A 23,546-nucleotide genomic window follows, 5' to 3' on the forward strand; every position below is an offset into this window, starting at 1 on the left:
TGTAAATCCATTCTTCAGGCCTTTGAATCAAATATCATTTATCCAAGGTACCAAAGATTCAACAAAGGTACCAAAAAGTGATTGGCTTTATAATTGCATGCTCACTACCTTAGGGCAAAAAGGTCACGTGTGCATCTTGCCGGCTTTCTCTGACAAATACTGTGATCGTGTTCGCGATTCATTCGCAGCCAATGGAGATGCAAGCAAGCCGAGATAAATTTTTGCACCAGCAGGTGGAATGTCTCTGGTCAAATCCACCCATGCCTCATAGTTCAGTGCAGGGCGAGAACAATTCGGGTGGTTGTAGATTTGCACCCACAGATATTCAAAGATAGATAGGTGTCTGAACGATTTCCTGCATTTTTTCTGTATATCTAAGCCTCCTTATGGCCTATAAACACTAACACCCAATAATAGTCTGGTGCAATCGGCATCTATGGAGTCTTTCTTGATCTTGACCGTTTCCAAGAATTGCAGAGGGGATGCCAAATAAGGACTCGGAGAGCAGCGAAGAAAAAGTTACCTGCCAGATCATCTTCTTCATGGTGTGACATCTCGAAGATGTCGTAGTACGTGAGCGGGCTTTTCTTCCACTGTTCCGCGAACCATACAAACTGCCGATCAATGAGTACCCAGAGAATCAGTAGCCTAGTGAGCTGTTAGCTTCGATCTAAATCAAATAGGCACCCATCCATAGTAGCTCAGCGTTCTAAGGATGATTCATTACGGCAAACTCACGGCTGTAATCCGGCAAGAACCACGGCTGCTAGTCCCACGGAACGGAATCGCTTCAAGAGTGGCGATCGAACAACCCAAAGCAAGACTCCCATATGTATCAACCAGACTACCATTCTGAAAATGCTGGTCATGATTGTTCTCTTCTGGAGCACATTGATATTACGATACGCCCACTGTATAGGGATCAAAAACAGCGACACGATGACGGGCAGGAACGTCAAAGCCACTGCAACTTGCTGAAGAGTATACCCTGCAAGCGCGTGATCGATACATGCAAGCAGTCCAAGCTCTGTAAAGCACAACATCAGCCTCACCAGGGAGATCTTTTCCTCCATTGACATCACAGCTGAAAAGACCGTGAAGAACTTGTTGATGGTGTTCAATGCCGCTGCTGGTTGTGGCCGCTCTGAGAGCTGACTTTCCAATTCTTGCACTCCTTGCCCGCCGCCGCTGGCTTGTTGTGCACAATCATTGTGCGATCGGTGCGTTTTCCGGCGAAGCCACCGCTCGAACCGGTACTGCCATGATTGAGCCGCCCGTAATTCCGGATCGAGGAATAACGCGGACCATTCCTCGTGTGTTCTCGTGTCAGGTTCGTAGTTAATCCGGGTGCTGGTTCGGACTGATATGGTCCATAGGAAGAATGCCAGAATAAACACAATGAGGACAGCAGATACGCCTACTTTGACGCCGACGCTGGCCTTCGTCACCGAATCGCTATTGAGTAGACCGAGGCCAACAGAGAGGCTGAGAAAGATGATGATGACAGCCGTTATTTTGAGCTTCAATATTCGATCGTGAAGATCAGCCGTCTGCTCGCGAGTCAACGAGGAAACCAATGCTTCGGGAGATGCCCAATTTTGCATATCTTTTATTCCTTGTTATTGGTGTTGTGTATTCGGAATAGCGTGCAGAGCGGAACTTACCACATTCAACATATAACAATTCAGCTGTCAGCTCCCTAGCATTTATCGTTGTCACGTTCGTGGACACTCTTGGTGCAACGGTGACTTTGGCGGTCATATCCCATGTTACCAAGGCATTCTTCGTATATCTTTGATACATGGCTCCGTCAAAGCTTTCTTCTACTTCTTTTTCAATATGCATCTTCTGGATTGTGGCACAAAAAGCAATAGATGCGGTTGTGGCCAGATATCCATCGATCATAAAATCTGCTGGAAGTACCAGACACCATTGCTGGTCCGTCTGATTCGGCCTGGCATGCGATAGCTCAACCCTAAGATGGAGCTGCTCCTGAGCTACAGCTCGAGAGGTAATTGACGAGCTAGAGCATACACAACTTTCGGTCGCTAAATCAAACTCTCCTAAAGCCGTTGCAGGAAAGACCAGCGCCCGAAATGCCGAGGTGTAAAGTGGCCCTACCATACGCCCTTCCTGGTAAGTTCTCACGCTGGGCTTGTCAGATAGGGGGCGACCACCATGTATCTGGGAGGGCACCCATTTGTTTTTGGGCTCATGGTCATATTTTGGTCCATCGTTAAAGAGTAGTGAGGCTGGAATCTCAGAGAATGTGTTGATGATAGCTTTGAGGCGCTGCGAGTAGTCCAGCTGAATAATGTCTCGAATTGAGATGGAATTAGCTACTGCTAGGATTCCCGGTACGTCCTGAAGCTTGGTAGTTGACCGGTACAACAAAGTGTTCCATGCCGTGACAAAACTGGGTTTACCCTCTTTCGCAAGATCCAGAACATTGAAGCATGCCATCAAATCATGCCTAATCTCACGTGAAAGGACTGATTTATACTCCGAGCCCCATGATAGCACAGCTTCTGAGAAACCTTGCAGATACTGTTCGTATCGAACAATTTCTAACGTTGTTGAATTAGACTCTAGTCGAATGGGGTCATCATAGCCGACTGGAGTTGGCATGAGTACTCTTGGTTTCTGAGATTCAAAGTTTTCGAGATGTGCTCGCAACTCGGTGAGGTTGTAGGCTCGGTCAGCAAATTCTAAGTAGATTTTCCAGGAAGCAATGCCCTCGACAAGCGTCCAGCATCGTGTGAGCCATTTGAGACAGCGCATATGAACAGCAAGCTTCAACAACGGCATGTCAACAAGTGGTAGATGGCGAATACTGCGTTCACGCACTAGTACCGCCTTGGCTGCGGCAAAAGTCCAATCAATACGTCCGATAGCAATTTGCCGCGCTTTTTTGTCCAGAGGAATACACAACGTATCGAGCCAGAAGTATGCAGGATGGTGGCTATTGGAGGCGTCGAGAAAAGGTAAACGTCCTTCAACCAAGGAAGCTTGCGAACCACTGGGGCCATTGTCGAGCATATCCTGAAGCCGCCGCACTTGCTGGACAACGTCAGTCAGTTGGCATTCATGGAGCGCGTTGGCTGTGTCATTTCCTAGCCCATCAGACCAAACGTGGGAGATCGCAGTGAAAGATCTACAGTTGTGGCTGGCGAGTACACCAACGCTGATACCACCTGTGTAGCTGTCTATGGTGCAGGAAAGCACCGGCACGTCCCCGTCTCGATAGATGGCTGCGATTTTGTCAACGGGGACTTCGACGAGCGGACAGTTATGGCACAAGCAGGTTTGAGTGTGCTGCGCCGGATAGCTCGGAAGGTTGTCTAACCTGCATACTTGCTTCGTACAGTCTTCGTGGTCGGAACCAATGAAATCAGAGGCTTTGCACGCTGTTAGGGGGTACAGTGCTTGGGTTGGGAGCTCACGGCTGATGCTAGCCAGTCGGCATGGGCACCATCGCTGCTCGACGAGGTAAGCGAGCAAGAAGGTGGAAGTTTCAGGCTTCGTCACAATTGCAAAAGGGTCTACAAATGCTTTCACTATAGGCTCGACAGTCACGGCCAAAGTATCAATAAGCAGTTTGATCGAGAAAACAATCAGCTGTGCTTCGTGGCATTTTTGTGATTCGCTATATTTATCGAGGCGACTGCTCAGTCTTGCCGCGAAGCTGATATTGTTCCACAACCTCTGCAGGTCGCTTTGGGGCAGATGGGAAGATCGTTGCAGCCAACCTTGGCAGTATCGTGGCAGTTGTGTGGTGGATATTAGTTCCCTTGACTCCTTAATAATTATGAAGTCTGATATAACAAGATATGTACCGAAAACTTCGCGGAGCAAGCCAAAATAAAGCCATCGTTGCAATAAGCCCACAAAAGAATTTGGATCCTGTTCGTGAAGCTGAAACAACTCGCGAATACTTTGATAGCCCAGACGCGAACCGAACTCTGTGAATTCACCGAGGTCGTAGTCACTTGAAATGTAGGGGATTTCGAAAGTCACCAATCTGTCGGTGGCGTCAAGAATGGACTCGAGGTGTTCCATGGCACCGACAACATAAAGCGCTTATCGAAGACACCGAGCGTCGTTCATTTATATCTGGTAAATGGAGCACTTCCCAATGTCTATATTTACGCTCAGAATCTGTTGAATGTCGGGCATCCGAATCAGCGGTTGGGTATGCATTCAATGAAACAACAATGGTCAGACAGGACAAATCAGCCGACAATGTGTGACGACCAACCCGGTTAACTACGAAGTATCTTGGCTTTAGAGATATAAATTTGTTCACAGTAGCCCCGGCCCTATTTCCAATTGAAGGAAGGCTAAACTATAGTATTTGAACTATAGTATCAGAGCGTTAGTCACATTGTGCTGCCGCTTAATGTACCTAGTTCACAGGTCAATGCGCCACAGTCACTTGCACCTTGTAATCACATACAAAATAGCCATTTATAACATATCAAGATTCCCACAATGAAGCTGTATTTTTACTTGATATTTTAGATATGATAACGAATTTTGTTTGTGTGCCTCATCGGGGAATCGGGCCTCATGGCACGTAGCTGCTGAGACGGGGGTGGCGCACCTAATCATAATAGTTATTAACATTGACCATTCAAGTACCTTACTTAGGGAGTCGAGTCAGCTTGCGATGACTGACTACTTCATGGTGGTTCATGCCTTTTTCTCTTCTCTCTAGATCTTTCATCGTCAGAGCCGCGTGTAAGCACTACTGGGACAATTACAGCTTGGCCGTGGGATCGTACTGAACCATGCACGTACATTGTGCCGTCCACAGTCATGCTCGTCTATACTACAAGCATCCTAGGGGAAAGCCCTCAAACGACAACAGTGACGAGGTCGACTGGGGCCTACGTGAATGCATACGGCGTGCAGGTTAGATTCCAGGCGACCGATCTTTTCATCGAGACCAGCTGAGGCGAGATGCTGCTTCAATCGATTTTGGAAAATGGTACCCCCGATTGCAACGCCGAAAGGATCATAAACGCCCAGCCAGACCAAAGAGCCCATCGAACGTGGGTGATGGCCAATGATACACTGACACTGAGGGGCATCAGGATGCTGCAAGAGAACGGTTGCCAAACCCTATGTTGTCCTAAATTGGGAAAGCTTGCTTCGGTTTTTCTTACTGTTTTCCCGTCACAAACGGACATTAACTATATATTTCTATACAGCAATTTGTGTTTATAGTGCATCCTATACGATTTGGTATGTAACTAGCTATAAGAAACAGTAACCGGTATAGTGAAGCTAAACCATTTACGGCCTAGAATGATTCAGGTCTAGGGTTTGGGAACGGATATCTACATCTCTCCTCCAGCAGGAGCGCGCGTTCCGCGAAGACTTGTGCAGCGGCGCGGCCGAGCTTTTGCAGGCAATGTTTGCACGCACTGTCCAAACCTGCGTATCTTGCTCCACCTCGCTACAAAGCGAGGCGTGTCCCGAGGTAGTTGGGATGCAACATGGAGGAAAGGACACATTCGGATACAATTACGTGAGCCACAGGTCATAAGTGGAATCCAGGACCTGATATGCTGGACTGAGACTGAAAACATCTTGGACCGGCCTTAAATGGGGTTCTTTTTGGAACAACTTCACCAGGCACAGATTTGGCAGATTCCGTCGAAACGTAGTGTTCATCTTTTTAGCGAAGGGTAGATTCATTAAATAATGGTTTCATTTCAATCGTTGGTTGCGGAGTGTCTGATATTTACACATAGTTTCTGCTCTATTGAACATGGCCATAGTACGTGTAAAATTCATCCAACTGTTAATCATAAACAACAGGAGGGGAATTAAAACATCCAGTTGAGCAAAAGTAAGCGCGTGTAAGCCGAAATTGACGGCCCTAATGAATTTCAGGGGAAAATGTTGGTGCGTTCATCTGGGCAAAATTGACCACGAGAACTTTCTACTGCAGTTTTCACCTGAGCAGGTATTTCTGATAAAAATAAACGCATGTTCTTGCCTAGAGGGGGGTTTCAGGGTCTACTTACTAGGCCGTGCATTAGTGAAGTCCAGGTCTAGGTGCATGTCTAGTACTGTCAATCACCTTCACGCTCTCAAAAGTCTTATCAATCAGTATAAGTACTTCAACCCAGTGTAGAAGGTGCTCTAGGAGGAACAAGTGTGTCTTACTCCTGCAGACAAATGAGCATTACCACACTGGAGGTGTCCAACCCTATAGCATTAGGCGTATCGCAGCTCCGTCGATATGTGCTGATTTTCCCGAGAGGTATCTATGTCATTCTTGTAGTGCGCAAATGTCCCACTTTAATTTCTCGCTCATCAAATCTAGACTTGAATCAGCTAGAAAATTCTACATTTATGTAAAATCGTTCATCGAGACCATACTCTATTAAGCCATGATATCCTTCTTGCTGGAAGGTCTGTCCAGTCCGAAGAAAGTCACGTAATAGAGGGTGATGGAGGCGAATGAAACTATTCGAGTCTTTGGGAATGTCTATAATCGAGTGTGAATTACCCAGCTTGGACTCTATGTCTGAGCTTTTTATGAAATTTCTCAAAGCAGTCACCGAGAGAGGAGCTTGTAGGAGGAATACATCTCGGGGAGAGTCATAATGTTCGTCCTGCTCAATATGGCTCCATTCCGTTCGAATTGACTCTGTCAAAACTCTAGTATAAATTTGACCAAGCGATAGTTGAGGCGTCGACTCCGCGCAATTGCCTTGGACAGTTTGTTTTAGACGAAGACGCGATGTTTTTCCGTCCTGCCAAGTTCAACGTATCAACAGCGCTGCCCAGGTGAACAGACTGGCTGCACCATCAACAAGACTATCGATGGCATTTTTCCCAGGCCATTCACGTCCAGCCTGGACCTTGATGGACATACTCTTGAACTCCTTTGTAATATAGTTTGTAATATAGAGGATTATATCGCCATTCGTGACATTCTTAATGATAAATTGCAGCTTGAATTCTTTATGCTCAACCTTAAAGAGCTCTGGACGAATGCAATAGTCCGGTCTACTTGTCATAAACACAAGCAGTCGTTTCCCGCAGTCCTGAGGGATTTGAGCCAAAAGATCAACAATAAGAGCAATGTTAGCTTCACCTGCACACTCATCCAGAGCATCAATGATAATCAACAAGGGCTTCTTGTCGGTCTGTACAAAGATGTAGTCAACCTTATTAATCCGAAGAATTTCTAGTGCTTGTGTAACGATTGGGTAGGTAAAAGACAGTTACTGACTGGAATCAATGGCAATCAAGTCTCAACAAGCGAATGGATGAAATTAACTCTTCGGCAAATGATTTACTTAGACGTTAGGAAATCGAAACAAACCTGTATATTTATTCAGCTATAAAGTCAAGTGAAGAACAAATTGTGCGAAGGGTAATGGTTATAGGACAACAACAGCTTATTATGTCGACTTAGGGCTGCCGGACAAAGACAGCCCTAGCCCTATTAACTCATTACCAAATATGAAGATAATGATCACACCCGAAAGGAATCAATTTTGATTATCATAAATTAGGTTCCCATTGAATTCTTGAGTATACAATCAAGAGCGCAGAGGTGTACGAAGCAAAGACACCTTAACTGCTCTAAGGTCAGACCTCAGACTATAATTGGCCACGTTAAATGTTCCAAGTATCATATCAATCGTTTAATCTGATCTGTAGATAAATCTATGAAACAAACTCAAGCTCATGATACCCTCTGCCTCTTCGCACTATCAAAGACATTATTAGTAGAAGGCATCCTTTTATTATTATTATTTTTTCGCTCCATGGCCTCCATTTCCCTCTTCATAATCATCTCTTGCTGCGAGACTTTCTGCTGCTGCGGCACAAATGTTGATTTCTTGGTGCCTGCCAAGGGATTTGCTAGTGGGTTTTTCACTGTATTATTCGTTTTAGGAGCAAAAGAGGAGGAAAATACGTTTTTCGGTTTGGAGGTTGTCGAAGCGGACGAGGACGAAAATGATATAGCGGGTTTTGATGCTGATGCTGATTTCGGTTCTTCTGCTTTCTCTTCGGTCTGACCAGATGCAGTCATCGTCGTCGTCGTCGTCGTGGTAGTAGCTGCAGCTTTAGGCGCCCCAAAGCTGAGCTTAACTTTATCACCTTCCTTCCTCTCCAACAACAAATTCGACTTTTCTGCAGCCCGCTCCTTATCCTCCTCACTACCACTCTTCTCAGCTGCGGCAGCAGCTTTTGCCAGCTCCGCCTTCCTCATCCTCTCAATCTGTGCCTGAATCTGTTTCTGCTCCCTCTCCTCGTCACCCTTGTCCTGCCTCTCCTTCTTCATAACCGCCTCTTTGCGCCTCAAGGTCTCAGGGCTATTATCAATCCAGCTGATAAAAAGCCCCTTCTCTGTTTCTTCGACCCTGCAAATTCCTTCCCTGCCCAGATATTTGCAAAACTCCGTTAAACTCGACCATTTCGTCGCGTTCATATGAATATGGTCTTTTTTCGAAATCACTTGCTGATAGAAATGATTTATATTCACTTTTTTCTCCTGGTGAGTCGTCTTTAATAGACTGATAAATTCGCGCAAAAATTCGGCTGAGTATTGGTCAATGGTCGCTTTGGAGTTTTCTCCAATCAAGAGCATCTGCCGGACATGTGACTCGCTCTGGACGTGGCATTTAAACCCGTTGGCGTCGCGACATGCCTAGAATCACTTCCAGTTAGTAACAGCTTCTACAAGGTGGAATCAGAATTCGGGAGAGGGGAAAAAAAAACCTTTTCGCACGGCTGGCAGTACCATTTCAGTCTTGTCAGCCCACGTTGCTTGATTTTATTGCTGATTGCTTTGGTGCTGCCTGCTTCAGCACGAGGCATTGTGCTAATTCGTTGTCCGTACGGAGGATGGAAGGCGGAGACGGCGGACGGAGAATCGATATGAGCGACCGATGTTGATTAGTCGAATATGAAATCAAATGCGATGAAGCGATGATAAGCTAGCGACTATGGGATCGAGTGTAGAGAGTTGAATATGGAAGCTGAGAAGAGTAGTAGTAGTTGCGATATTCCTCAGCGGTGGCGCTATTCTATCGATTGGCACTAGGTCACGTGGGATACTGCGCCACACCAGCGATGATTGGTCCAACGTACTGCGGCTTTCCCTATCAGGAGCCACTCTACCGTCAAGGTACGGACTACATAAAAAAAAGGAAACATTGATTGGACTGCAAATATACAAATACAAATTTGATTTATTTGAAAAGACAGAAACAGTAAATAAATAGACCGCCTCGCCAATCAATCAACCAAAGATCAAGCCGGACTCCCTTCTCCCGTATCAAGCCAGCAAAACAAAATAAGCCGAATCTAGTTCCAGGTAATAAAAAGACTCGAATTTGGAAACAAAACTCCTGTATACAGACGAGATCATGTCTGTCAAATACTTTTTCCCCTTCCTCCTTCTTTCAACTTCAAGCATATCATTGAGTATATGCGAACAATTGAGAAAAAAAAAAAAAAAAACCTTGAAATTAGATCACAGCAGCGCAAACTCATGAATAGCCGACGGTCCATTCTCATTGTACTCGGCCCTTGGTAGATAGCCCTTGTACTGGCCCTGGGTATCATTAATGAAGACCATCTTGGCCGCTATTTGCGCCCCCAAGAACACGCCTTCTTCCATTCCGGGACGGGGTGCGCCCGATGGGTTGGATGTTGTATTCGTACCACCGGCTCCGGTAGTTCCAGGCGCATTGCTGCTGTTACCGCCGCCGCCTTGGTCCTTCCATTCTGGGAAATAGTCTGGTGGTTTGACGGTTTTCACTGATGTTGGGGTCTGTGAGTGGCCTGTGGAGCGGTAATGCATAGATGACATGTATAATGCTGGGTTTTCATGCATGCCCGGTGTAATTGGCGGCATTGGTGGTGCGTTGGCATGTGTGGCGGCGACGAGTAAGGGGTTGACTCCATGCGCAGCTGGATGAAGAAGAGGTCCTGGCGTTTGACTTCCCGGATTGGCCGGGGTGGTTGTGCCAGTGGCCATTGGAGTAGATATATTCGAAGGAATCTCCGAAGTGAACATACCTGCTGACGGGGATAAGATGTACCTTTGGGTAATTATTGAGAGTAGAGCAGGGACAAAACCTTGGTGATTGCGAATAGTCAGATAAACGCTGTTACTCGACAATTTAGGACTTCCAGCACATACCTCGAACACGGCTTCCGTTTCCAATAATAATCAGATTGTCCCAGAGTTCACTCCGTTTCGTGGCATCCGGGACTGCCAAAATAGTATGGTGAATCTGAGCCGCCAAATCTTCCAAGACACCATTACTTCCACGCTCTTCCCTCTCCTTCCCGGGCGTGGTAAGAAGAAAACGCTCAAGACCAACCTCGACATCACGTCGCTGGCGGATATACTGAGCCGAGTCGTTGATACGGGCAAACTCCTCAAACTGGAAAGTAGTCGTTTCACGCTTCGAATTTGGTAAACGAGCTGCCCTATTAGCCTGCTCAGCGGCGCCCTTCTTGCTCGTAGCCTTTTCTTTCTCGCGTTTAGCGAGGAACTCGTTGGTATTGCCACTCGTGACAATAGCAGCAACGTCGAGAATACCTTCGTCGTCCTCGCCGTTTTCATTGTTCTCAGTTTGGGTCCCTCGACCAGGACCGCGGGGGATCTTGGATGAATTGATTCCCTCGCTTGTGCCTGTTGACGCAGCGGCAGCTGGATTGCCGGCTCCTTGACCGTTCTTACCAGCAGCGTCAGTAGATCCCGGTAACGGGGTTCCCAGGGGAAGGATTTCCGTGACATTGCTGCGTTTCAACTGCTCGCACATTTCCCTCGTGAATCCCTTTGATTTCAACAGCTCTTCCAATCGATCCGTCATTGTCTCACCTCCACATCCCTCCAAAGCAATTCCTCGACCATTTTCTTGCACAACCGAGTCGATAACAGCGGTCACATTCGCCTTACCATAGCCAATATCAACCACAGTACCATTAATTGTGCCGTAGGCATAGCAAGCTGCGAGCGCAGAGTCCATCAAACAGAACGCCGGGGGTTTGAACTTCTCAAAAACGAACTGTGTTAGGATTTCGCGATCGCGCGCCGTCCACGCTGGTTCGGATAAGATCAAAATCGGCGTGTGGAACGGCGGACTCAGAGTGTTGTATACATGTTCTAGCAGAGATAGGAAACACGGCCAGTCGACGATATGTCCATTGCGAATGGGGTATACAGCGCCCTCGTCGGAAATTATATCTTCTTCAAGAAAGAATTCCTCCTTGGGTTCTGCCTCTTGATCTTCTTGGCCTTGCTGTTCCGCTGTGCCATTGCCAATGCCATTGGCAGCTGTCTCGCCGTTGTTGGCGTTGCTTGTTTCTTCCAGTTTCTTTTCTGTTTCTTCCTGTTTCGGCGCCTCTGTCATGTCAACATCGGGTTTCTCATTGTCATTATTTTTGTTGTTATCGGTATTATTGTTTGTCGTCGTAGCATTGACCTCGCGTCTCTTTTCCCGGATTTTAAACGGCTCAAACTCGCCTTTCTTTTCTGCGGGGAACATGCGCGTGGGAAACCGGTGACTGGCAGGAGTGAAGGATTCAGGCAGTCCCAACTGCGCGAGGGTCGTTTGGGAGCCTGGCGCGATGAGCTGTGACGTACAAGCTATTAGCGATGGTCTATCTTCCTTTTCTTTGCTTTACAAAAGCTAGGGCGTGGAGAGACTCACCAGGACATGTTCGTCCTTGAATTGAGGCATGTCGCTCTGCTCAGTCGGCGTGTCTGCCTGGACTGGGATGAGATATCCCGCTTAAGCAGTTAGACAATTAAGCAGTGGTAATATAATTGTGACAGAGAAGAGGCGGGGGATTCTGGCGATGTGACTTTGAGGTGTTCAAATGCTCGACTTGCGGCGACGCGCTTTGCATTCGGCCCAGCCACTCTTGGCCAATCAGGACGCAGCATGTCCGTATAGCATAAGACCGACCTATACGAACGTCAAGGCCACATTAATTTGTAGAGCAAAACAAGGATAATTTATACTGGACAACTAATCAATGCAACGAGATTTTATTCTCAGCTTCTAGCCATGCGAGTCCGGCTCTATCGAATCTATCCTGCTTTGTATGCATGTAAAGTACGCCCATCTAACTTAACCATGCCTCCTATCTATAACGCCCATGCAAATGAAAATGAAATCTTGGAAAATCGAAAGAAAACCGAGACGATCCTATGGTGCAAACATCCCAGCCAGCACGCCAGCCCCAATAATAACCCCATCCGTAGCCTCGCGAAGGAAAACACTCTTTCCGCCCTCCTGCGGGCCGCCTTGCATTAGCAAGCGATCAATATAGCGCTGGCAGTTCTCCTTATAGTTCGGATAGTGCTGAATAATCCCTCCAATGTATGCCACCACCAGCTCCTCCGGACCGCCGAACCAATCCTGCAGGCCGCGAGGAGGAGCCGCAGAACCGCCACCACCGGCACGAAAACTCATCTCGTGGAAGCTCTTTGACGGCGAGCTGCTCAACTCTAGAGACGTCGGAAAAGTAGCTGCCGGAATCTTAGGATCTCGGAGAGAGACTTCGTGGTTGGACGCTAAAAGGCCGACGGTGGCTGCGGCTACCAGTGCAGCCGATCTCGTTTGCACGGCCTGCGCCACGTCGCGGAGTGCGCTGGCGGTCTCGGGGGTCCATGACCAGCCATTGGGAGGAGGATTGTGGTGATGATGAGAAAGCTCGCACTCGTTGAGGGTCTTGACAAGTTCGTGGAGAGGCAATTGTGCCGATATGAGGTTGATGATGGATTCTGTGCGGAGGGCGTATGGCGTGACGAGGCAGTTGGGAAGAAGTCGCTCTGGGATGCCCAGAATATGTGCAAAGTAGTCGTTAAGGATGATGCGCACCAATTCCCCGATGTAGCGGCCACCAGTCATGTACTCCAGGGGCTGGAAGCCCGGTCGAGCCGAGCGTGAATCCAGCTGCAGGTCCCATTTGGTCATGACGCCGTGATCGCGCAACGGAGAGGCGGCACTGTGCAGGGTCCATTCCGTGCTGACCAGAGTCTGCGCGGCATTAGGCTCGTGTGCCTGTATGTGCCGGCCTTTGGAGGGGTGCAGGTCAGACAGCGTCATGGGAATGGTGGCGTTGCAGCCTTCGTCCAGCACGATGCCCATGGCGACGCGGCTGTTGGGGAATGACTTGATAGAGTACGAGAGCGAGAGCAGCGTCGCGACCGCATCGTTTGTGAGGGCGATGATTTTCAGTTGCGGCAGCACATAGTGTCTCTGGCGTTTGGCCGCTCGCTCCTCGTCCCCTTCGTCTGCTGTGCGGCGAGTGTGGCGCTCATAGCCCTGCAAGATGGACTGGCGGAGGTCCAAGTCCGTGCCAATGGTGAAGCCTTTCCCGGTCTGCATCAAGGTGGCTGCTTCGAGGGAATCTTGCCTGAGCAAGTCAGTTCCTGTCTGTCAGGAGGAGAAGAAGAAGAAGAAGAAGAAGAAGAAGAGACTTACTTGATTGGAAGGCCAAATGCAATGCCCGTTTCGATATGCGCCGGCGGATCCCGCGAGGAGGCATTCGAGAGCAAATCGTCCTTGACCACCTCCGCGATGCAGTTGCCAATCCACAAAAACAGCTCGTGCGGCTGGTCCTGCTTGAGCCGGTCCTCGATCCTCCACGCCTTCTCGAGGGTGCGCCGCACTCGCGAATGGCGCACCTGGCGAATCACGTTGCTGATGGAGCGCGACCTGGCAGCGCTCTCGCCCAGCAACTCGATAAACGCGACCCTCAGCGTGGTAATGCCCACGTCGACGGCGAGATAGCGACCGCGCTCCTGGCCGCCAGGCAGGCGGGCGACGGGCACGGGGCTGAAGGAGTCGTTGTCACTGCTGGACGCCAGATCGCGAAAGACGCTGGAAAAGGAGCAGGCCATGTTGTACAGCTGCGAGTCGGTGGTCCGCAGCGGGCTCAGGAACTCGCGCAGCGTCGTCCTGGCGCCACCGCCAGACATGTTATTGTTGTTATTGTGGAATTGGAAGTGGAAGTGGTGGCTTGGAGTCGTCTTGTTATTATTGGAGTAGTGGTGGTTGGAATTACGACGGTGATTGCAATCGTTATGCTCCTTGGGCCAGGGCCAGGGCAGAGGGCAGACCTGGCTGTGGGCGCGCATGTTGGCGGCGCGGTATACTATAGTATAGGTATAGCCATGTGATAGCCAGCTTAATCCGTTAAGTTAATATACGAGCAATTCCTCAATATTGCAAAGGCCCATGAATGAAGGAATAGGGCTCGCTGGCTGTTATATACGCGGCGAAGCGATGTAACGGTGCCGCGGTGGATGCTGGACCATTGATATTTTGTCTCGCACAATCATACAGTCTACGCTCTACAGATGGGTATATCCTGGCAGCGCGCCTCCTGGAGCTGGAGAACAATACGCGCGCCCAGTGGCCAGTGGGCTACCTAGAGGCTCCTAGGGTATGTGGACAACGGAGAAACGAAGCTGCTGAGGTCGCAGAGAAAACTCTGCCCGACGGTTGCAATCTCCTGTTGCGTTCTGCTGGCGGTCCACCCAATATGAATAGTTTATATGCAGAATGTAACTTGGCAGATCAGCCACGCGTTCATAAAATTTAGTCGTTCATTTATTATTTCATTACTTAGAAGTTATTACCCAATATCCATTCAGCTAGTGGCGCTTGAAGTTTGTTTCGAGGCTGCCCTTCTAGTCCGCTTCTAGGCGCGCTGGCTAGCTCTGGCAGGGTCCTCGTAATTGTGTGAATATCCATGGATGCTTGGGTATAATGGAGAAAAGTGCCTCCCAATGCAACTGGAATGCAACTGGGCGGAGGCGAATTCAGGAACGAAAGGAGAGCAAATGCTACTCGGTACCCTAGGTACTGCGCCTCTAGGCAGATGCTACTGCTACTACTGCCCTGCGACCAGTCGATGTCAATAACATTGCATGATCAGGGATATAAAATATAAACGAGTAAATAGTAACCGGAAACAAACAGAAATAAGCCACCGCGTGTCCGCAAGCTTCAAAGTGCCATCCATTTTCTAATAATCCCAGCCCAGCCCATGTATGATTCTCCCAATGAACAAACGCCCAACTCCAACTCCACATGCTATGGTCGTAACGGCTGATCGAAGCGCGCAAAAAAGGGGGGGGGAAAAACGTAATGAGACAAAAACTGTCGACATGGTCTCATTCAGATCCTGCATTGAATTTCTGCCCGGCGGAAGCAAATAGCTCTTGTTGCTGGCGCAGGAGTTCTTCCGGTGTCAACCCACTCTGTTCCATTTTGCTGGCCTTTTTCTCTCGCGTCTATCGTTTTATTAGCTCTTGTCTGTGGCTAGTCATGTTGGCTCGGAATATTTCTCGAGACATACCTTCAACGCCTCCTTATGCTCCTCCGCACACGCCAGCACGTCCTGCACATAGTCGCCAAACCCGAGATCCGTCAGCGCCCTCTCCACGTGCTCGCAGGCAATCGTCTTCTTGGCTTCCTTCTCGCTAATGTCGTTGGCCTCGGAGGAGATGAGAGTGATGAACTCGACGCAGCACTCCATAAGCAGGTCGCGCGCATCTTTGGTGAAGGTCTGGCCGGAGGAAGGGGGGAGGATTTCGGTGATGATTTTTTGGACGGTCGCTTTGACAGTCAGTATACACCGGTGAACGTAGCTAGAAGCAAAGGCATGGCATGGCATGGTATACCTTTGGGTAGCGATAGATCGTCATTTGCTGTCAGGCGCGTCAGTATGGTTGCTCGGTTGTTGCGTGTGGAAACCCAACACTCACAGCTAAACTCGCGGTCGGACATGATGTGTAGATGGTGTGAACTCTAGATATTCAGGCGCGGAACCGACAAATATGTCTGACAGTATTGAGCGAAGCAAGAGCGTTCAAATCGGAGTCTTTGACTCTTCGCTCTCGTCGCTTTTGCCGCGGACGACGTGAGCTTGCGCTATGCCAGATCAGGAATGGCGCCACTCCACTTTAAATCAACAACAGCTCAGGGTTTTTTTTCTTCCTTCATTTTTTTCTTTTTCTCTTTCGTCTTCCTTCCATCTCTTCAGTTTTCTTCTCACCATTTCCCAACACTTCTCATACTAACCAACGGATGCTTCTTCTATTGCATTTCTATTGTAATTGGTACGTATCCATCTTTTCCTCACTTCTTCCGTCATTCGCAGGATGAACTTTCGTGTCGCCCCTATCTTACAAAACCGTGGTGATTACCTGTCCCGCCAAAGGACTTACTGAAGAATGCACATATTTTCTGAAAAATACCCCGTTGCAATTCTTGTGGCAAGCTTGCTAACTCTGCCATAGTCCTTGTGTAGGTACCGCGTCTTGATGAGAGTACTTGATTTTCTTCAATGATGTTTGAGAATTCTTATGTACTATCAAATTCGGATTGAATATGACCGAGTCAAAATTTTTCTGCTGATTGTACTATTTCTTTCTATAATAAAAGGAAAGATGGCGTCGGGTTGGATAGTCGTTGACTGGTGTTTGTTAGGATTGGCAGAAATACACCCACGAATTTCACACTTCGTAAACAAAGTGAGTAACTTTTGTTCTTTTAATTCCTCCCCGACGCGTGATGATGCCATACATTTCCATGCTAAGTATGAAGATGCTCTGCGTCTAATGCTTATATTATGTATCTGCTTTTCATCTTTCGGCTGATGTCATGTTCCTTTGCGAGAATATCTATTCTATTTCTCTGACAAGCACATGCTGACTGTACATGAAGGAACCCACTGTCTTATTCTTGGAATGCGGCGAGATCCTTGTCGTTCCATCTATAGCATAGAGTTAGACATCACCCTTTAGATATATAGGACTGAATGTAACGAAAAACTGAGAAACTCACGTTATAAATCTCCCACTCAACTCCCGTGGCGCATCCAGCACCAACTTAGCCATAACATGCCCCGGCTGCTCAGGCCTCAGCAACTTCCCATTCTTGTAAGCTTCGTCGTACCGATCAAACGCGCCTGCGGGCACATTGTCCTTGTGATCCTCGCGGATCTCACGCTGCATCTCCGTATCAACCATGCCCGGCCGCACAGACACCGACGTCACCTCGGGCTCTTCTTGGGCGAGCGCGAGCGCAAAGTAGTTGACCGCAGCCTTCGTGGCGCCGTATAATGTCCATCCGGTTGTGACCGAGGTCGCGGCGCCGGAGGACGTGAAGATGATTTTCCCGTTGGAGGCGCGCAGCGCGGGGAGAGCGAGTTTTGTCTGTTTTCATGTTCAGTTTCTAGTCATCATCTCAACTATGAACAAAGATGGAACAATAAATTGAAGGGGAGGGAAAGAAGGAACTTACAAATCCCACAAAACTAACAAAATTAATATCCAGCCCGTTCTTCCACTGCTCCAAATCCGCATTCGCGACCACAGACACCTGGCCCAACGTACCATGATTCAGGACCAGGCCATCGAGTCGACCGCCGAACCTAGACAGGGCCAGATTGACTGCTTTCTCGCCAGTTGAGTAGTCCGTCAGATCGCCCGCGACGTAGTCAACATGGTCCGGGTATTGGGCTTTGAGTTGCTGGAGGGGTTCGGCGGTGCGGGCCACAAGGATCACGTTGTTGGGCGGGGTGGTGGTGAGCAGGTACTTGGATATTGCGAGACCGAGGCCTGTCTTTTCCTTTAGTATATTTATTCCACTGTTGGGGTCTTCGTCCTCTGAGGAGAGGATGTTGGTGTTGGGAAGAAGGAATGGCACCTCGCGATGCGCCGGTGACGATGATTGTCTTGGGCGCCATGCTTATATCTGCGTTGTTGCTCGTATTCTTTGCTTGCATATAAACAATTGATTTTCTGGCAGCACGCACAGCGAGAGAGAGTCGGGTTCTAGGAAGAGACTAGAGAAGAGAAGAGAGAGAATGCGGGGCTCCATCGCCGACATCCGCCGCCATGATGTATATCCATGGATGTATATAGTTACTATGGATGCTGTGCACAACTCCGAGATACTGTTCATTCAGTCTATATAGTATTTTTTTTCTCAACGCATAGCATTCATTCTCAATTACTCCAGTGTTAGCACATAATGGCCGTCGGTGCTTGACTTCGTCTACCCCGCTGCGGAGACGCCCTATGATTATTGATATAGACTATATCTTGACCCTACCAACAAACCAGCTACCTAGATACACCACACAGAACATAATATAGAAGAGGATGTCGACAGTAATCATCGGCGGTGGCATCATCGGCGCCTCTATCGCCTTCTACCTAAGCAACGACTCCGCCTCCAACGAACAACAGCCAATCCACGTCATAGAATCATCCTCGCACCCCTTCACTGGCGCATCAGGCTACGCAGCTGGTTTCCTTGCCAAAGACTGGTTTGCGCCTGCCCTCGCGCCGCTGGGAGCATACTCGTTCGAGTTGCATAAACAACTGGCCGCCGAGTTTGATGGGAATAGGAAATGGGGGTACATGCCGGGCACCGCGTTAAGTCTGGATGTTACTGCTGCGAGTATAGCGGACAATGCGAGCACTGGCTACGACTGGTTGCGCGATGGAGGTAGTCGCGCGCTAGCATCGACTGTCAGTCAGCAGAGAGGTCAGGACGGGGAGTCGAATCCCTTGTGGTTGACGAAGCAGAGAGGCGGTCGTGTGGAGGTGATCAGTGGTGAAGAGACCGTGGCTCAGGTGTGAGTTCTCCTTTTTTTTTTTTTTGCTTTTTTTGTCTTTTTCACCCAGACTTGTGCTATACTGAGCAGACGCACGCCCAGAGATCCATCTCGACTATGCCACTTCCTACACGAAACCACTCTCGCGCGAGACGTGCAATGGCATCATCCAGCACAAGTAGTCTCCGTCACCACCGATGCCAGCACCCACGCCGTCAGCAGCGTCACGGTGCTCAACTCCTCGACGCAGACCGAATACACTCTACCCTGCCGAAACCTGGTTATGTGTGCCGGCCCGTGGACGACGCTGGTATACAAAAGCCTCTTCCCCTCGGCATCCGTCCAGCCTCACATATCTCCCCTGGCCGGCTACTCGCTGCTTGTGCGCTCGCCGCGTCACACCTTACTCCATGAGCATGACAAGTACAAAGGACGCAGCCATGCCGTGTTCACGACGCTACCCGAAGGAGAAGGAGGGGAAGAAAATGGCGAGAACGGCTTCAGTCCGGAAATCTTTTCGCGCGAAGGCGCCGAAATCTACATTGCAGGCCTGAATTTCAGCAACCTCCCCTTACCGACGCGAGCCGAAGGGTCCAAGGCGGTAATGGATGCGCAGAAAATGGCACAATTGAAGAAAGTAGCTGTGCAGTTTCTGGGGAAACTGGCTGAAGACGACAACAACGATGGTGTTAGTACCAACGTAGATGACCTCGAGATCCTCCGCGAAGCACTCTGTTTCCGCCCGGTCTCGGACACAGGCCTGCCCATCGTCTCGCGAGTCAAGGAGGAGTATCTTGGCCATCAGCACCAGGCTGGCAGTCGCTCGGCGGTGGGCAGGAACATTGGCGGCGTGTTCGTTGCGACGGGGCATGGGCCTTGGGGCATTTCGCAGTCGTTGGGGACGGGCAAGGTGGTTGCGGACATGGTGGACGGGATTGAGCCGGCGGTGGACGTGAGCGGGCTGTCTTTTTAGTGTATATAATTCAAGGAATTGAGATTATCTTCATCCGTGGGTGTCGTTGCTACTGTTGTTGTACCTCAGATTGACTGCAAGGCTTAAGCGTGCGGAGAGTCACGCGTCTCCCCCGCATTCCTGGACTTTTCCTGTCGCAACTCCGAGAGGAATCAGCCATCGCTGAAACACAATATACCATTTGCCTCACAACCCACCATGGCGAATACAATGTACGAAGGCGGCTACAATGACAGCAACCGCGCATTTCTGCAAGCCTTCATGGCGCGGTCTACCATGACCTTTGAAGACGCAAGGCCCGTGCTGGCCGCGATATTCACAGCGCAGGGTAAGACCGACCTTCACACCGCGAATACAACTTGGACTATCAACTAACAATCCTAATAATCCTACAGAAGGACGCGAAGTCCTCGCCGAAGACATTACCCAAGCCGATCTCAACTCCTACATCGCCGCCGCCAACAGCGCCATCTCGCCCTTCGACCTCGAAATCCGCAGCACAAAGCCCCAAATCGCAGTCTCCCTCCCCAACGGCGCGCAAACAGTCTCGTCATCAAACAACCCGCCGCTGGTATACGCGCTCGTCAACACGACCAGCGACCCGCTCACGCAGCTCGCGACAACCTATTCCGTTGACGAGATCGCGTTTGTGAAGCGGCTGCTCGACGCCATGTTCGAGACGTATAATACAAGACGCCTCGAGGCGATGGTCGTATCGAGCATGCAGGCAATACAGCTTGCAAAGGCGTCTTCCGAGAATAATGCGAACCGCCGCGAATCTACGAATAATGCCGCTACAAACCAAGGCGGTGCTGCGCAGTCGCTGACCATGACGCAGGCGGAATCAATGCTGGGTAGGCTCGTAGAAGAAGGGTGGTTTGAGAAGAGCAGCAAGGGCTTTTACAGTCTCAGTCCGCGAGGGCTGATGGAACTACGTGGTTGGCTGGTGGAGACGTATAACGACGAAGATGAGCATGGTCATCGGGCTAGGCGCATCAAGTTTTGCGCGGCTTGCAAGGATATTATCACTGCTGTGAGTATACAACGATACATTTTATGGCTGGACATCTCTGACAAAATCTCTCAGGGCCAACGATGCTCCAACCGCGAGTGTCTGGGTCGGCTCCACGACACATGCGTGCGCAACTTTTTCCGCATGCAGCAAGCCGAGCGCTGTCCCGTGTGCAAGATTGAGTGGCCGGGCGACAAGTTCGTTGGTGAGAGAGCCATCACCACCTCGGAGCGGTATATGCAGGGCAGAAGACGGAGTCAGAGTCAGAATACGCAGGCTGCCAATCAGCAGAATGATTCCGAGGACGAGGATGGCGATAGCTGAGCGGCAAGAAAAAGATGAACGATGAAATTGAAGCTATTGCATATAGATCCCTCGAGGATATCCGCCTGCGAATGCCAGGGCTAGATAGAACCAGACCGGATAGTATGGCGCCAGCCAGCAGTCACAGCGTTCAGTCCGTGACGACAATGCAGACAGTCCGTCGTAGTCTGCATACACCGAGTCGATATTGAGGGGCGGCTGAATGATTCCAGTAGACAAACAGCCATGTACTATATTCTATTCTATTGCTACAAGTCAAGATATGCTCGTAATGCTTGTATCCATAGATTAAAGTATGTAGTTTGCCGTGAGCAGGCGTGTTATGCGCACACCACAATGATTTTTTTTTACTTATTTATTTTTTTTTCCCTTAAATCCGAGGACGAACATTTCATCAGCAGTTATTTAAGATTCGTTGATAAGTACAACTCTATCGCAGCTGTTTTCCAGGCTTTCCATACTATCTCGCCGAGTGGAGAGACATGCGGCTGCGCATTATCCGCGATAACAGCAGATAACTCCAGACTGTGCTGAATATCGTTCCAGAAAAGAAGGGGGGAAAAAAAAAATTAAGCCTGCCTCGAGCTCGGTTCTCTATTATCCTATCTTGCTCAGCCATGGAGATAGCTCATGGATATCAAAGTAGCTGTATAAAGACCTCCACTCTACGCCTTCTCTTCCTCGCAACTCAACTTGGCCCAGTCGTAACAACTTTGATACTCCTTTCAACATGAGCGAAAAGATCGTGGACGAAACAGAGACTAAAAGTGTCGTCGTGTCTCAGACAGCTGAAAGCGACGAGACTGCCTGGCAGGCAATCCGAGCCCAGCCAAAAGTCTTTGCGTGGTGCGTGTATGCCATTTTCGTGACGTTTCTCAACAGCTTCGACTACAATGCTGCGGGATCGGTCATTTCGATTCCAGAATTTCGAAAGGACTTTGGCTATCTGTATGAAGGAGAATGGACTTTGGAGGCAGACTGGCAATCGGCTTTCTCTGGTGGTGCTTTGGCAACGTGAGTATAGATATCATTTCCTCGGCCAACAACCAGTTTTGCTCGTTTCTGACACACACTTACACCTACACTCTCGCCTTTTCAGGTCTATCATCGCTTCCATGCTCATAGGCTCTGTCGCTGACAGAATCGGACGACGGCCTTCGTTCATTGGGGCATTCGCGTTCATCTTCGCCGCCATTACCTGCGAATTTGTCGCCACCTCCAACGCGGTTTTTTGCGTCGGCAAGCTTCTCTCCGGCGTTGGCCTTGGAATCTGTGCCACCATCACCATGACTTACGTCGGTGAAATTGCGCCTTTTCGGTTGCGAGGCATGCTCACAGCTGCGTGTGCCGTGGCCTTCAACGTTGCACCGCTTATCTCCAGCGTGATCATCAAAGGTACGGGCAATTATACGAATCGATGGGCCTATCGAGCTGTTTTCACGGCCCAGTACGGCTTCACCGGAATCGGGTTCTTGCTGGTCCCATTTATCCCTGAATCGCCATGGTATTACATGAATCTGGGCAAGACCGAACACGCAAGGAAAACTCTGGCCCGGCTGGGGTATTCTCCTGCGGATACTGAGAAGAAGATCTCCGATTTGGCTGTCTCGATTGAAGAAAGTCGAAGACTGGCCGATGGAGCAACCTATTTTGAATGTCTTCGAAAGACGAATCTGCTCCGAACCCTCTCTGCAGCGGCCCCAATGATCTTTCAATCTCTGTGTGGAATCCTTTTCGTCAATGGCTACCTCACTTACTACGCCGAACTCTCGGGCTTCTCGACCAGTCTAAGCTACGACATCAGCATTATCTACGCCGTCCTCTCCATCCTGGGCAACTTCATTGCTATCGGTTGTATCGACAAGGTTGGACGTCGGAACTTGACAGTCTACGGCATCATGTCTTTAACCGCTCTGCTCTTCGTCACTGGAGGCATTGCCTGCATCGGAAGCGTCCCGGCTATCAAAGCCACGGTCATTCTTTTCCTCGTGTATAGTCTGATTTACAATGCAAGCCTTGGTACAACCGGCTACGCGGTCCTGACAGAACTTCCAACCGCTCGCCTCCGTTCCAAGACAGTGTCACTTGGATTTTCATTCCAGTATTGTCTCTATGTAAGTTTTGTTTTCCCCTGTCAATAAGCAGAATGGAGTCTATACTGACTGACCACAGACCATGTGGGCCTTTGTCCTTCCATATCTATTCAACCCGAACGAGGCAAACCTGAAGGCCAAGGTCGCGTTCATCTTTGGTGCTTTCTCTCTTCTTGGATGCATCTGGACTTGGTTTTTCCTGCCTGAGATCGCAGGTCGGACGTATTACGACATCGACCAAATGTATCACCTGAAAGTCTCTCCGAGAGCTTTCAAGTCCTACGAGTTCGAGCCAGAAGGCCAACCTGTCTCTCCATAAAGAAAGCATAGGAGCTAGTTTATGCTCAAGTTCTGTCTTTCATCAATTAGTTAATAATTTATCAATGAATATTTCAATGGATATATATAATTAGTGCTTGAATTCCATAGTTGCTCTTCTCGCCAGAGGCAGTTTCCCATCTAGCAACTCTGCAACAAAATCATCTAATAGCCATGACGAGATAGGTAACTT

The 23,546-nt window shown here is 49.2% G+C and overlaps 8 protein-coding genes across 8 annotated transcripts, besides 1 other annotated feature; 2 read left to right on the forward strand and 6 right to left on the reverse strand.

The window, feature by feature from the left end:
• Positions 1-434: 434 nt before the first annotated feature.
• On the reverse strand, positions 435-4,059 carry UA08_02140 (hypothetical protein; the record flags this gene model as incomplete). Its single annotated transcript, XM_020264260.1, has 3 exons — positions 435-648; positions 739-1,606; positions 1,665-4,059. The coding sequence occupies 3 exons, from the start codon at positions 4,057-4,059 to the stop codon at positions 435-437; spliced, it is 3,477 nt and encodes a 1,158-aa protein (XP_020122690.1).
• A 568-nt stretch (positions 4,060-4,627) lies between these two features.
• Positions 4,628-4,683: a repeat region (Identified by RepeatMasker using a combination of RepBase library and repeat library created with RepeatScout).
• A 2,096-nt stretch (positions 4,684-6,779) lies between these two features.
• Positions 6,780-8,850, reverse strand: UA08_02141 (hypothetical protein; the record flags this gene model as incomplete). The annotated part of the gene is made up of 3 exons (XM_020264271.1): positions 6,780-7,166; positions 7,721-8,680; positions 8,752-8,850. The coding sequence occupies 3 exons, from the start codon at positions 8,848-8,850 to the stop codon at positions 6,780-6,782; spliced, it is 1,446 nt and encodes a 481-aa protein (XP_020122223.1).
• Positions 8,851-9,508: 658 nt separating this feature from the next.
• UA08_02142 (hypothetical protein) lies at positions 9,509-11,729 on the reverse strand (the record flags this gene model as incomplete). The annotated part of the gene is made up of 3 exons (XM_020264282.1): positions 9,509-10,056; positions 10,181-11,621; positions 11,700-11,729. The coding sequence occupies 3 exons, from the start codon at positions 11,727-11,729 to the stop codon at positions 9,509-9,511; spliced, it is 2,019 nt and encodes a 672-aa protein (XP_020122224.1).
• A 471-nt stretch (positions 11,730-12,200) lies between these two features.
• On the reverse strand, positions 12,201-14,137 carry UA08_02143 (hypothetical protein; the record flags this gene model as incomplete). Its single annotated transcript, XM_020264293.1, has 2 exons — positions 12,201-13,413; positions 13,482-14,137. The coding sequence occupies 2 exons, from the start codon at positions 14,135-14,137 to the stop codon at positions 12,201-12,203; spliced, it is 1,869 nt and encodes a 622-aa protein (XP_020122222.1).
• Positions 14,138-15,178: 1,041 nt separating this feature from the next.
• On the reverse strand, positions 15,179-15,794 carry UA08_02144 (Negative cofactor 2 complex subunit beta; the record flags this gene model as incomplete). Its single annotated transcript, XM_020264304.1, has 4 exons — positions 15,179-15,298; positions 15,364-15,623; positions 15,689-15,715; positions 15,773-15,794. The coding sequence occupies 4 exons, from the start codon at positions 15,792-15,794 to the stop codon at positions 15,179-15,181; spliced, it is 429 nt and encodes a 142-aa protein (XP_020122176.1).
• A 951-nt stretch (positions 15,795-16,745) lies between these two features.
• Positions 16,746-17,757, reverse strand: UA08_02145 (hypothetical protein; the record flags this gene model as incomplete). The annotated part of the gene is made up of 4 exons (XM_020264315.1): positions 16,746-16,782; positions 16,854-17,224; positions 17,313-17,629; positions 17,718-17,757. 4 exons carry the CDS (start codon positions 17,755-17,757, stop codon positions 16,746-16,748), a joined length of 765 nt encoding a protein of 254 aa, XP_020122220.1.
• Positions 17,758-18,175: 418 nt separating this feature from the next.
• UA08_02146 (hypothetical protein) lies at positions 18,176-20,942 on the forward strand (the record flags this gene model as incomplete). Its single annotated transcript, XM_020264326.1, has 5 exons — positions 18,176-18,654; positions 18,724-19,585; positions 19,763-19,934; positions 20,002-20,639; positions 20,694-20,942. 5 exons carry the CDS (start codon positions 18,176-18,178, stop codon positions 20,940-20,942), a joined length of 2,400 nt encoding a protein of 799 aa, XP_020122226.1.
• Positions 20,943-21,672: 730 nt separating this feature from the next.
• On the forward strand, positions 21,673-23,354 carry UA08_02147 (hypothetical protein; the record flags this gene model as incomplete). Its single annotated transcript, XM_020264337.1, has 3 exons — positions 21,673-21,956; positions 22,042-23,056; positions 23,115-23,354. The coding sequence occupies 3 exons, from the start codon at positions 21,673-21,675 to the stop codon at positions 23,352-23,354; spliced, it is 1,539 nt and encodes a 512-aa protein (XP_020122177.1).
• Positions 23,355-23,546: the final 192 nt, after the last annotated feature.

Source organism: Talaromyces atroroseus, assembly GCF_001907595.1.
Source record: "Talaromyces atroroseus strain IBT 11181 chromosome Unknown scaffold_2, whole genome shotgun sequence".
NCBI classification, from domain to species: Eukaryota; Fungi; Ascomycota; class Eurotiomycetes; order Eurotiales; family Trichocomaceae; genus Talaromyces; species Talaromyces atroroseus.